Below are 14,306 nucleotides of genomic sequence, written 5' to 3'. Positions count from 1 at the left end.
TTACATGATTTCTTCATTATCAATCCTACATGTTGCATCTTTTTAAGTGTACATAGTTAAGCAATCATTCATCTATTGATCACCCATTTAATTGATTTATTTCAAATTTTTTAAGATCTAAATAGGCTTTTTCTATGGTTTAAGATCAGCAAATTTTTACTTATGTTGTTGGACTTATTAAATTTTTTTTCCCAGATTTTAAATCAAATTGGTTTGTTATTGAGTTTTTTTTTTTTTTTTTTTTAAATGTTAGGATATTGTTAAGAGGATCATATTCAAACTTATTTTAACTGAGCTTAAAAAAAATTCAGGATCAAGGTGTTCAAAATTTTATTTTAAGGAGGTCAAAACAATATATATATATACACACACACACACACACTAGCCACTGACCACGCGCGTGCTCAGAGGCTCTTCTATTTTTTAGGTAAAGATTAATAATTTTGCATTTATTATAATTTGGGATTTCTACTTTTTCCAATCACCAAAAAAAAAAAAAAAAAAAATCTGAGGGTGTGATGAATACGTGGGGTGAGTTTTGTAAATTGGAGAAGTTTTAAAACTAACAAAAAAGTGGTCCTATTTTGTAGGGAGTTAGTGAGTAGATATAGGAATTTAAATCAACGTAAAAGTAAGAGTTTATTAGAGACAAGAAGAGTGGAAGACATTTCAACGTAGAAGTAGGAATTTATTATTTTTGTCAATTTACTATTTTAATCCCATTTTCTAGTTTGTTAATTAATTTAGGAGTATTTTTGACAAAAAAAAGTAATAACTAACTTTTTGAATCCTCTTAATATATACATACATATATATATATATATAAAGAGAGAGAGAGAGAGAGGTTATTTAATATTTTTCATACTTGTTTTTAAACCCAAAAAAAACTATGCGTTCTCTCTTTCTCTCTCTTTGCCGTGTTGTTGAATAACACATTCCATACAACATAAGTGTTGTATTCTATTTCAACGTCTTTGTTCTGTTGTATGATGTTTTTTTTTTTTAAATTATTTTTTTATATGAACGTCACTGAAGTCTATATCTACAACTATATGAACACCGAGGAGTTGATATAGGAGTTGATTAATCATATAAAAAAAAAGACTAAAAAAATTGTAATTTAGTCAAATTCCATCAAGGTTTAAATATAGATGAAATGAATAAAATATCAATGATAGAGAATGATAAAAGCAAAGTCTAATATAATTAAAAAAAAAAAAGATTTCTTATCAGTGATTCAAGTGAGAAAAAAGATGCCTATATCTACAACTACAATCACATGCCTATATCTACAACAGTGACAAAAAAGAGTAATTAGGATGAACATTGTCATCCTCTCAATGATTATGGTAATAGAATAGTAATCAACGCCTAGTCCTACAAGCCCATTTGTTTTGAAATCCTAGCCAAAGTATAGAAACTGGAGATAGAGACATGGAGATAGAGAACGAACAAAATAGTCTAAAAACCAATTAAGAGAGATAGAGAACAAAATAGTCTAGAAACCAATTAAGAGAGAAAGAGAGAGAGAGAGAACGTATAGTTTTTTATTTTATTTTTTTGGGTTTAAAAACAAGTATGGAATGTATTAAATAAGGGATAATAAATGAAATCAATTAGAAAATTAGCATTAATAAGGGTCTTTTTTTACCGCTAGGGTCTACTTAAATCCGGGTCATTCTACCATACCCTCCCCAAAAAGAGGGTACAGTACCCACCTATATCTGAGCCGTTAATTTACTCTGGTTTTGATCTAGACCGTTGATGTAATTTTAAAGGTGTTTGGTCACCAGTTAAACCGGTTTATATATAAACAAAAAATTAAAACATTCATAACGCTTTTTAGTCTTTTCTCCTGTCTCACGTTTGCTTCTCTACCTTTCTACTTCGTTTGCTCATTGCTCTGTTTGCCTTTCTAAACAAAACCCTCAAATTAGATAGTTGATACCACATTTGCAGCGCACCCATAAAACCCTCAGAGCCTCGCGCACCCACAACCTCAAATCGAAGGCGCTTCTTCTCATCCAATCCAACACATCGGCGCCACTCTTTAGCTTATTCTCTTCCAATCCATATTCAAATCAGCGGCGCACTCATATCCAATCCAACTCGACGGCGCTTCATCTCTTCCTGTACGACTCGGCGGTGCTTCTTCTCTTCCATTCTGAATCGGCAGCGCCACCCACAATCTTTAGGTTCTCTCTTTACAAATGATTAACGCTGATATGAGTTTATATTATTTCTCTAAACTTTGTGGGTTTATGATATTATTGTTTTGTTTGATTTTTGGTTCTTATATATTTGACAAATTAATCTTTACACCAAAGGGCTTCGACAAAGAAATCTCAAGTTGGGCTAGAACTAGAACATTAGGTTTGGGTTGAAGACTTACCTGGGGACATTATCCCCCTTGCTCTGTTTGATTAGTTTTCTTATGTTTTAATAAAAGCATCGATCTGTCTCATAGACTGGTTTCTAAAAAAAAAAGAAAAAAAAAAATCTTTACACTTTTGAGTTTGGGATGTGAGATGTGAAACTTGAGTGAGACATGGTAACCCTTATCCATAAGTTGGGATAAGATTAGATTTGGTTGGGAGTGTGGGGAGGACACAATACTATCAACCTATGGACTTAGGAGATTTTTTTGTTTTTTCAACCACCTTGGCAATAAGAACACCAATTTTAGAGTTGGTTTGTACTATATTAAAATATTGAAGTGTCCTAAATACGTACCGAAATTAAGAAGAAGAAGAAGCATCAGCAGTAGTTTTGAGACTTTGAAGGTGTTTGTTGAAATGAGTTTGTTCATATTGAGCTGCTTTTGTATATAACAAGTGTTTGTCTATCTTTTGTGTCAGAAAAAATCTAGTCTTTGCTTTTTAATTTTTGGTTTGTTCCAATATTAGTCAGTGAATAAGTTAAGTTAATGTACAGAGAGATTGAGCATTCTTGGAATCAAAAGTACCAACACATGAGTTAGAGCATTCTTGGAACCAAAAAAAAAAAACCCATATTCGGAGAGCCATAGTGTATAAATTTTTACAAACTTACTAGAGTAAGATCTAAATATACATCATGCACGATAGCACATTTATCCTCTCTCTCTCTCTCTCTCTCTCTCTCAAATCTACGGTGGCATGGTCATGGCATTGGGACTCGGTAAATTAATTGCATCACCGTGTTGGGTTGCAATGGACTGGGTACCCAAAAAAAAAAACTTTGTTTTGTAAGACATGGCCCCCAATCAAACCATTTTCTATTGCCTACTTTTCCATCCCCAATCAAATGAAGCCATAATTATTATTTATATTTTTCTTTAAGAAATGAAGCCTAAATAAATATCACAGTTGGATTTTATATTCTTTTATATTCTCTATAGTTTTAACCCACATGCCAAATTTTGCATTAAGTAGATGTTATATACTAATTGATCCATAAACTCATCTTTTATACATAGTTTTAATATATAAAACTTAAAATTTAAATATTTGATAGATGACATGATTAATATTTGATTGGTACATAATTTGGCATATATGTTAAGAGAGTCCAAATTTTCTGTCCCACTTTTCCTACTCCACTCTGTACTCCACCAATAAAAACTTGCCACGTGTTCACCTAAGTAATTAAATACTATCATTATTGACTTATTAATGCTACCGTTATTAATTAATAGTAGTATTTAATTAATTAGGTGAACACGTGGCAAATTTTTATTAGTGGAGTATAGAGTAGAGTAGAAAAAGTGAGACAGAAGATTTGGACTCATGTTAAGAATATAAAGAACATGTAACCTAACAGTGAAAATTTTAAAATATTAATCTAGTGAATAATGTTTTGGTAGTATGACATTACTTAAACTTATTACACGTGTAACTTTGAATTGCCTGAACTTTTTTTTATGAGATTGAATTGCCTGAACTTAAGTGGACTTTAGTTCTTCTAAAAAAAAAAAAAAAAGAAAAAAGAAAAGAAAAGCGGACTTTAGTTTTCAACACTTCGAACACTGCTACCAGAAAAATGTATTCAGCGAGCGCTCATTTGTAAGGCCCAAGGATATTACCTCTACTTTAAATTGTCCAATCTAAAGTGGACTTTCAGATTTCGAACCCTTCTAACATTAAAATGTGTTAGGCCAGCCCTCTGAAGATATGTTTTCGGCTACTTCTGAAGATTACTCATTGAGGTTAAGGGGATCATTCTAGCCACATTACATGTATAAAAGAATCACATCATTTTCAATAAAGAGGCATAAGTTTAACAGTGTCGAGGTGAAATAAGTGAAAATCTTTGGGATAAAAGAAACTAAGATTATAGTAAGGTCTAAATTGGACTCCATCTAAGATGTTGAAAGTATTATGAAATTTCGAATTCCCACTATTTTTTTGTAACAGTTCGAAGGCTAAATTAGTTATTGAATGAAGTCAACCTTGTTTGTTTCATTCACTTTGCAATTTATGAATTTTAAATTTTAATGACATTTTTTTTCTTGTTGCTTGGTGCTCTCAGATTTTCCGGAAAGCATCTGTTTTGAAGATTAAATATTTGTTGTTCTGGAGATATGGCTTTTGTCCTTCAATGTATGCTATATGAAATTCAATCCAAGCGAAGTCCACCAAACATAAATGCAAATGGCACAGTTGTTGGAATATTTTCAGATTAATAATACAAGTGCATACATATTTATTTAATGCAATTTCATGAAGGGTATGGCTTCTCTCCAGTGTCCTGTGACATTGGACCTACCGTGATCATGACACATCTATTTTCGGACACGTGTTATGATCACAGCGGGTTTAATGCACTGGAGGCATTGGGCAGAAGCCATGCCCTTTCATGAATACATGCCTTTGCAATTCAAATAAATGACGCACGGATTAATAATACTAGCACATTCTTATTTTATTCATGATTTTGATAAGTTCATGCGTTTGGCAGTGGCTTTCCTGAGAGAAATGCCTTAAACAGTGAAAATGATCTCGCTGGTTGTGTCGATGGAGCTGTGTGTGAAGCTCCTCTTATGCTGGCAAAAGATAGCTGATTGTTACCATAAACTTGTGTCCATCCAGCTACCTGCAGTGAAAAATAAATCAGAAAAGACAATACCATTTGGCACCAACCATTCAACACAACCATATGAACATATTGACCTGTTTTCCCTCAAACCATGCTCTGTATGGCACGGTTGTTTTCAGACCTAACTCCTTTGCTAATCCATTTACCAGTGACCGAGACCCCGTAAATGGGATTATTGCATCTTGATCTCCACTGTCGTATTACATCCAAATAAACGAAATTGTAAGCAAGACCCTTTCTTTCTTCTACAAATGTGATAAAAGGATAGGAAGTAAAATAGTAAAGAGCTTTGTAAAGAGTATATTACCATACCTGTAAACCAAGGCTCGGATGCCAGTCTTGACAAGTGAGCCCACAACACCAATTGTAAGTATCTCTCGGTTTCCAGAATCATAATGTAGAACTCTGAAATTGAAGAAGTAAATAAGGAACCCAAACAATTCCAATGTCAACAAGAGGAAGGAATTACTAATTTATAGAAACAAAATGTATACTCCATTTCTTTGTACCACTATCAGGACTAGTTTTGAAAAGAACCATGAAGTTGTGATTATTTTCATTTCATTATCTTTGAGATGCTTACATTGGTCATACCCAGTTGTCAAAACTTACAGTTTGGCTGGATTTGGAATAGGAGATTGGTAAGTAGTCCTAGTCTTATTTTTATTTTTGGAGAGGTGGATCCTCATACCCAACATTGCTACATGTGGCTTTGGACAGAAGACACTTATCAACGCATTAAGGCCCAACCTCTACTTAGACTAAAGTGAAATAATTACTATGATTATTAGTGCATATCATTACTCGCTGCATAAAGTCCATTGCTGGACTCCGAGGAGCTGGGCATGGAACGCCTTCTGCACGTCTTTCCTGTTAAAATATTTTTGTGTGATACCTTCTCCACAAATCAGTTCCTTCGTTTTAAGTTGCTGTAAGCATAAGGAAGAAAAGGTAATAATCAATTGAAATCTACAGGAAGAAAAAGCTGAGTTTTAACTACAAAAAAATGATAAAGACATATCACAATATGAGCGTTCATAATGGTGTGTAAACTTCACCTGTTGATTAAGAGCCTCTAGTTTTGAATGGAGAGATGACAAATTTTGAATTCTGGACAAGAGTGGTTCATGTAGCTTGTCAATTTGTGACTTAACAGGTGATAGACACACATCACTAATGACACCGTATAGATCAATCCCGGTTGTTAGGGAAACTTTTACAAATAGATCTTCACATGCATTATAACAAGCAGTACCGACTTCTCTGTTTATACTGCTTCTCCTGATCTCAGAACCGTTGCATGCTTTAGTGAAAAGTTGATAATCGGCATCAGATATCAAGCCATGAGACCAATAGTACTCACCGGGCGAGGTGACAAAAGTGTAATAATCAAGAAGAGCATTCCCGACCTGCAATAGTACAAATTAATAGAATTCTGCTTAGTCAAGACTATTTGGCATGAAATTTTTTTTTTTTTTTTTATATGTTTTTCCAAAAGTAAAAATTTCATGTTCTACTCACAGCTATTCCCTTCAAATTGATCTTCACATTGGACTGAATAATGAGCTGGGCAAGTTGGGGAACGTAGTGACCTATTACAGAAACAGGTTCAAGGCTTTAATTTATAAGAATTCTTTCTGAGTGTGTCTGTGTTGTATCAATAAAATGAACAACTATAATACACCTGGATTTGTAGGAGGATGATTCTTTCTTCTTCTTCTTTTTGAAAACTAGACTACTATAAGAATTCCTATTCCTCATACTGAATTAAATCTTGCATATTTATATTTTAAATATCTTATCTATGTAATGTAGACCATAATATTGTATTCTAGTCCATGCTCTCTATTAGACTTTCTCTAAGCAATGTGTACATCAGCATCAACACAAAATCTTACTACTGTTTGCACCAGAACTGATTGTCTTTGTTTAAAATGGAAAATTTACCTGCATAGCTCTCTCCTGTGATAAAAAAATCTTTGTCTTGGTATTCTGGATATTTGGCAAACCAGCGTTGCAGAAACATAAGATTGTCTCGTGCTTAGCAAAAGCAGACATGTCATCAGTTTCAAAATGTCCATATATAAAATGATTGGATATTTAAACATCCTTATAGTAATTTGCTTGGAAAAAATTACACATATAAAAGGCACTGATATTTGAATGTAAGTTGTGATTTATGTCAATTGATTCTGTTTATCTTTGTTCTGAAATTACGGCTCTAACATCTGTGTTTTATCTTTAAAATCATTGGCAACAAGATGATATCTGCACAATCTATTTGCATAAAACTCAACAAAAAGTAATTTCAAATGAATGCAGTAGGAAAAAGTTTGATTGTTACATGCCTTTGACGATAAGAAATAAGGCTAAAGAATATAAACCTGTTATCTCATCGTTCACATAGGTGTAGAATGATTTATTAGCAGAGTAAGAGAAACCAACTCCTGCCGGTGATTCCAGGTACAACATATTTGCTTCTGTAACAAAGGTTAACTTAAGAAGTAAATAACAGCTATACATTCACTTAAATCTGGTTTGTCATTAATCCCGGATAAATAATAATAATAAATAATCAGATTTGGTCTAGAAATAGTCAAACGCACATATAAACAATGTAAAACATTAATCATAGCCAGTTAAAAAGGAAACGATACAAGATAAACAAGAGTACTCACGGACTTAGAAAAATAATTAGAATACCTTTATTCCAGTTGTACTCATTCCTGACCAGATTGTCTCCCCTCACTTTAAAGGGGCCATGCTCAAGGAAAGCTCCTGCTCCAAAAGATGAACAACCGGGCCCTACGGAAAGAGAAGAAGCACATGTTCGCATAGTTTTGTATATCAAACTCGGAAATTTTACGTTCAGGAAATGGGAAACAAATTAGAGTTAAAGAGTTCATTCTGTGAGCTAAGTGACAAATTGAAAATCAACGTAATTTTACCTCCATTTAGCCAGAGAACAAGTGGCTTTGAAGCTGGCTGCCCTTCAGCTTCAACAAAGTAGTAGAAAAGAGCTCTCTGTTGCTTTTCATCGACGGTGATGTATCCGGAAAATTGTTGGAAACTGACTTGAGGTTGCCCCGGCAGACTTGTGATTTTATCAGCTATGGGATAAGGTTCCACAGGCACAAAGATGTGTACAAAAGATGCACATATTATTATGCCCATGACAATCCATTGCTGAGAGTAGTACATGATTAAGCGAGATGAAGACAGTGAAAACAAGAGCTCTTGCTCTCCAGTTTCAGATAATAGACTTTTGTTCTTATTTCTTTAATAGATTAGTAGAGTTTGAGTCTTGGGGGGTGACGCTCTCGTTGGACTATTCAAACACGAGTAGCATGACTAGTTTTTTTTTCAGTAGTCATGAAGTTCCCCTTTCGTGTGATAATGACAAAAGTGATTTGTTTATATATCAAAATTGGACCAAACCTATGGCTGTAAGTGTTTGAATCAAGTGGGTAGTGTCACCATATACTTATCTTAACTTCTCAATTACAGACCAAGCTAGGTGGCCACCGGCCAGGGTTGTCCCTTGGCTTTTCAAAAATTCCTTAATAATAGTAATTCAAAAAAAAAAAAATCTGAAAGTTAAGAACAACTTACTCACCGGCCCGAATTTTGACAAATTATAAGTCGATAAAATTTGGCTTGGGTCCAATGCAGCATCATATGTGGTTAAAAGTGTAACCATCGCGACCAGTTAATTGGTAGATAAAAAAATGATGTTTGTAGCGAGACTAGATTAAAGTTAAGAAAAAAAAGATTAGCCTAATTATTTTGCTCGTAACCACTCCAAAATTCAAATACACAATAAAATAATTTTTTAAAACTTGCAATATCACTTTAAAAAAAGAAAAGAAAAGAAAAAAGGACTCCTAAATATATCAGGTGTATTAATTAAATCCTCCAAAATCCATATAAAAACAAAATACAGAAATCTGAATATATATATATATATATATATATATTTTTTTTTTTAAAAGTTGGGCTTACACCGCCGTTGCAGCCGTGCAAGTGGAACTCCGATCAGTTATCCCTTCGACGCCGTCGAAGACCTGAGCAGAGGAGTTTGAGTGGTGAGCCATAGGCTTAGCCGCAACAACGAATCAGCCTCAACTTGCCGCCGCCGTTGTCGCGGCGTCGATCTATCTCTGTCGTGAACGTGCGGTATGAGTCTGTTCTGCAACTTCGATTCAAGATTGAGTCGGTTTGACCGATTTTTCACGTTTGTTTGCATTCGACTTAGTAAAGTTTATTTTTTTGGCTAATCATTGATTGTCTAAAACTTGTTTTTACTTGTGTCATTCATCGTGTTGTGTGACAATTTTGTCTTGTTTTTTTTTTTTGATGGGGTTGTATCACGTGTGACGCACTAACATTTTTGAGCGTTTTGACATTTTGAGGAAGTGTTTGGCAGAAAATTTTGAGTTATGTTGTTTGGGTGCTTTTGATATATGTGTGTAGGGCTGTCCACGGGTCGGGCTGGGTCGGTTTTTGACCCAGCCCGGACCCGACCCGCCGACGTCGGTTGGACGACAGAGGGACCCGAAACCGACCGCCGGTGTCAATCGGTCGAGTCGGTTTCGGGTTCGGGTAGTTTTCGGTCGGTTCGGTCGGTTCAGAGGATCGCCGGATTCTGCAAACGTCGCCGGAATCTTCAAAACACTCGCCGAAATTTGCAAAAACTCGGTTCATTTGCATCGAAAATCGCCGAAATAAGCTTGGATCGCCTCGAATCTCGCCGGATCTCACCAAATATGATCGAGATCTCACCGAAATCAGCTTGGATCTGCTCGAATCTTGCCGGAAATCAACTTGGATCTTCTCGAATCTCGTCGGATTTCATGAACCTTGGTCGAGATCTAGCCGAAATAAGTTTGGATCTCCTCGAATCTTGCCGAATCTCACCAAATATGGTCGGATTTGATTGTTTTGGTTGACGAAATCTGCGAAATGAGGCTGAGATCTCATCGGAAAGCTGGAGAATTTGCGGATCGTTCATGCTCTTCGGGCGGGTCAGGTTTCGCTGGTTTTGAAGGAGAAGACTTGAAACCGACCCGCCGGCGTCGGATTTTGGAGAACGGGACCCGCGTCCAACCACCGGAGCAGTCGGATCGGGTGGAAACGGGTCGGGTAGGGGCGGTTTGGGCGGGTTGGGCGGGTGGCCGGGTGGGTTGGACAGCCCTATATGTGTGGGTGAAAAAAGTATGTAAAAATGTGTATAATATTATTCAAAATGTGAAAAATGTGTTAAAACTAATCTAACAAACACCCCTGAGTGTTTTGAAAGAATAAAGGCAAAGTAACTCACTAATTAATTAAAAAATGCAATTAATTAAACTCTTCTTTGAGTTTTTATTTATTTATTAAAATATCTCTAAAATGTAACATTCTATGGTTGGAAAGTTGGATTATATGTTTTTGGGTAAATTCCATTAACATATTTTTGAGATTTGATTTAATACCAACTAAGTTTAGGACATTTCAAAATTGACCAATATAGTCCCTAAAGACAATGTAGTGTGAGTTTGGTTCAGCCTTTTGATACTGTGATTTTTTATGGTGATTTCAAAAAGTGCAATATGAAACTGAGTTTTTTTAAAAAGCAGAATGTTTGATAAAAGCTGCTAAAAAGTGCTTTATGAAAAAGTTAAGTGTTTGGCTATCACTTATAAAAGTGGCCGTTTGAATTGTAAATTGCCAAAAAGGACAAAATGTATAGATAAGGAAATTTATTTCACACTTAGTATCAGCTTCTTAATAATAATAATAATAATATCACTGCATACCCTAGGTGCGATGGTCACTCCACAAGTATAAGTGCTTGTGGGGTGTGGGGGCAAGGGCAAAGGCAAGGGCAAGGGTTCAAGTCTCCAAGAGGGACTTTCACACACATATACACTTAAATTATGTTAGAGTAAAATTCTATCTTGTCTTCAAAAAATAATAATAATAATAATAATAATAATAATAATAATAATTACTTCATTTTAATAATAAATTATTCTTTTGATAAAAGATTTTGTAAAAAAAATTTGAATTTAGCATTTTTCTTTTTAAGAAGTGTTATATTCACAATATTTTTGTAATATTTTCACAACAAAACCTATATAAGAAGTTGTTATTGGTTTTAATTTGAATCTATCGCTTAATTTGTTTTTTTACTCACCAATAATAATTAATAACAATCTATCACTTAAATTTTGTTGTGAAAGTATTGTCAAAATATTGAAAAATAATTTGTATTCCTACTTATATTTTCTTCCAATTGCTTTACCCAAACCCAAAACCTCATTTTTTCTTTTTTCTTATCTTCTTTTTGTCCTTTTCTTTTACTTTCCTCCACGCATTTCATTTCATCTAGATTTATCTTCTCTCACCGCCCTTCCTCTTCTTTCTAATTTGTTCTTTTTTCTTTTCTCTATTTCCCTTCACAAACACACCTTTCCAAATAGATGGATATTCTTTTCTTCCTAGAATTAACAAGCTTATATGTGGGGTGAGGACATGAGAGAGAGAGAGAGAGAGAGAGAGAGAGAGAGAGAGGCACGTTTGGCGAGGTGTTAGGCTTGGCAACTCTAGCAAAGAATTTGGTCAATAGCAACATTGTTTTTCTAACGGTAATATGTGTTTAGTTATTGGGTTTTTTTTTATTTTTTTATTTGTGTGCTTTTTGTCTTTAGAATAGAGAGGTAAAGTAGGTTTTTTTAGGGGAAAAAAAACTGTGGGCAATATAAGAAAAGGATGTATCCAACAGTGATATTTATATTTGAATTAAAGTGCATTTTGCAATTACAGCTTAAAGGCAACCACACGAAAATGCAAAAAACACAGTTTGGGGGAGAAAACGTGCTGTTAAATTTTTTTACCAAACATGTTTTTTTCACTTTTTGGGTTGATAAATGCGCATTTTAGGGCCAAAATGTCGAACCAAAAGGCACTTAATCCTTAACATCGTTAACCCTTCATTACTCATTTTTCTTTCTCTTACTGTCTCCTCTCTCTCTTTCACTCTTTCTAGTCTCCCTCTCTCTTTCTCTCACTTCATTTGTCCCTCTCTAACCTTAGATCTGCCAGCCAACCCATAGCAAATAAACCCAAATACTCCAATAGAACCCAAATCTAAAAAATCCAAAAAACTCAATAGAAAAAGCCACCACCATATCGGAAGCCATAAGCAATCCCACTGTAAAACCATTCCATATTGGAAATGGCTCCGATTCGATTTATTTGAACCCAAATCTAGAGCCTTCGAACCTAGATTTGCCCAGATCTACTTCAAGTTAGCTTCAATTCGAACTCAGATCTAATGATTTATGATGAAGTCGAAAAAATCACCAATAAGTTGCAAGCACTCTGCAACTCGAGTCAACACCTGCAAAGAGACAACAAAGAGACCTAAAAGAGAGCACCGGCGTGGTGCCGGCCAAAAACCCTCCGAAGGTCAAGTTAGAATTTCTTTACAACCCTAGAGTGCCAGAGTTGAGTCAATTGTGCGTACCTTGATATCTAGGGTTTCTGGGGTATTTATATTGGCGTAGAATTGCCTTTCCTTTTAGGATACAACTTCCTTCTTGAGTTCTTTTCCATATAGGAGTCTTCTCAAACGTGTGATGCTAGAAGTTTGAGTGTACACGCTTGCGTGGAGATAAAGCAAAAGTCGACTCAAACATATCAAGTTACATATAACCAAGAATCTATAATTAATTCATATATGACGGATACTCAATAAAATTCAACCGTCCTATTTGCGTCACCTACGATGTCGATCCGTCTTCTTTCTCTCCGTCCCTTCAAGCTCAATGGAGATATTCGTCTCTTATTTTTATCCCCTTCAGTCCTTGGATCCGTCTAAAAAACCTGACGGATTCATGGAATGATTCATAAATCAATATATAGAGATAGGACGGTCCTAGTGTACCATTACGGAGGACACGTGGCCTGTAGTTCTGGCGAAGGACACGTGGTCCCTATGGATTGGCGGTTTCCCCAAAACAATGCGTCGCTTCGTATTCCGTGCCCTTCGTTCTATAAAAGCTCTAAACAGACAATTTGTGAGCAGAGCGCCACCGTCATTACTACTGTGCATTCTTGTCGTTCAGCTAATCTATCCGTCGTCTCGCATTGGAAGCCATCTCGATCCGGTATGTACTCAAAACCCTTCTCCCGTCTTTCTCTTTATTTTATTGTTTGCATATATGCACTTTTTTAGATCCGTCGGTGTCTTAGGTTATACCGTCATAAATGTAGGTAATGTCTAGTGCGTCAAGTAATCAGTCGTTTGTCCGCGATGGGGCGGGCTACAATGAGAGATTCCCGTCAGGTCCAAGAGATCCTGACACTTCAAGTGAAGAAAGGAATCCGTTGTTAGGATTAGTGCCCTTAAATCCTATTGTATGATGCTATGTATGATATTATGTATGACATTATGTTTGACATGATGTATGACTTAATATTGTGTTTGATAAAGTTATTTTATTATTATCTAAAATAATGGTAACATGAATATGAGACATTATCATATAGTCCATGAGATGCATTGTATGTAATTTATGTGAAAAGTCACAGAAGATGTAAATCACAAGTTCTTTGTAAACTCAGAATTTATAGTTCGTAGTCGGTAATGAAATTGGGCATTTCATCTGCGAAGACTATAACGTGTCAACTACGATGATTTGTCTTGATCATGGAAGTGGAGACTTCTAGTTGATATGTTGATATGTTGATATGTTTTAAGAGTTAAGACATATTGAACAGGACCGCTGTGAGATTTATTATTCTCCTAATGACTGTTAAATGAATAATAAATCTCACGACTTCTATTTGCATGAACTCTTAATCCTGAGAGAATAATGGACCTGATCATGAAGTGTAGGTTGCTTTGATATATCAGGAGTGAGATCTGAAGTGACGGCCAAAACCTCAGTATGTTGGGCAGTCACATTTAGTGTTGATGGAACATATATTCTCAAGATGGAATTCATAGTCTCTTGATGGAGATATAAAATATTCCCTTGAGATAAGTTTAATGGTTTCAATTATTCAGAGAGTTAGGCCTAACCACTTTAGTAAGAAATTACTAAAGTATATATTTATGAAATTGGATTTCATAAATATATAATGAATAACTTTAAAGAATTAAACCGGGTACTCAAGGATAAGATGTAGTAATTTACAAAGTGGCAGTCTACATTTATGACTTTGTGTTACTACAAATATTT

General features: G+C 35.0%; 1 protein-coding gene across 4 annotated transcripts; it reads right to left on the bottom strand.

Moving 5' to 3' along the window:
* Window positions 1–4,877: 4,877 nt before the first annotated feature.
* Window positions 4,878–9,387, bottom strand: LOC142610910 (serine carboxypeptidase-like 46). Of its 4 annotated transcripts, XM_075782894.1 has the most exons (11): window positions 9,079–9,387; window positions 8,025–8,262; window positions 7,780–7,881; window positions 7,461–7,556; window positions 7,024–7,116; window positions 6,598–6,668; window positions 6,135–6,485; window positions 5,881–6,005; window positions 5,389–5,481; window positions 5,151–5,268; window positions 4,878–5,073 (listed from the first exon to the last, which is right to left on the bottom strand). In XM_075782894.1, exons 2-11 carry the CDS (start codon window positions 8,248–8,250, stop codon window positions 4,924–4,926), a joined length of 1,425 nt encoding a protein of 474 aa, XP_075639009.1. In that variant the 5' UTR covers window positions 8,251–8,262; window positions 9,079–9,387; the 3' UTR covers window positions 4,878–4,923. The 4 variants fall into 4 exon arrangements, 3 of the variants coding, with proteins under 3 accessions (XP_075639009.1, XP_075639010.1, XP_075639008.1); XR_012839898.1 differs by lacking the exon at window positions 9,079–9,387 and having other exon boundaries at window positions 5,384–5,481; window positions 8,025–8,931; XM_075782895.1 differs by lacking the exon at window positions 9,079–9,387 and having other exon boundaries at window positions 7,024–7,068; window positions 8,025–8,930.
* Window positions 9,388–14,306: the final 4,919 nt, after the last annotated feature.

The sequence above is a fragment of the Castanea sativa genome, chromosome 9, assembly GCF_040712315.1.
Source record: "Castanea sativa cultivar Marrone di Chiusa Pesio chromosome 9, ASM4071231v1".
In the NCBI taxonomy this organism is placed as follows: domain Eukaryota; kingdom Viridiplantae; phylum Streptophyta; class Magnoliopsida; order Fagales; family Fagaceae; genus Castanea; species Castanea sativa.
Note: the sequence above shows the minus strand (reverse complement) of the source record. Positions and strands in the feature narration are given on the sequence as shown.

Coding starts and splice junctions, on each gene's coding strand:
- LOC142610910 (XM_075782893.1), bottom strand. CDS start 8,277: ATGTACTACTCTCAGCAATGGATTGTCATGGGCATAATAATATGTGCA. Junction 6,486..6,597: donor TCAATTTGAAGGGAATAGCT/GTGAGTAGAACA, acceptor GTACTATTGCAG/GTCGGGAATGCTCTTCTTGA. Junction 5,074..5,150: donor CATGGTTTGAGGGAAAACAG/GTCAATATGTTC, acceptor TTTTCACTGCAG/GTAGCTGGATGGACACAAGT.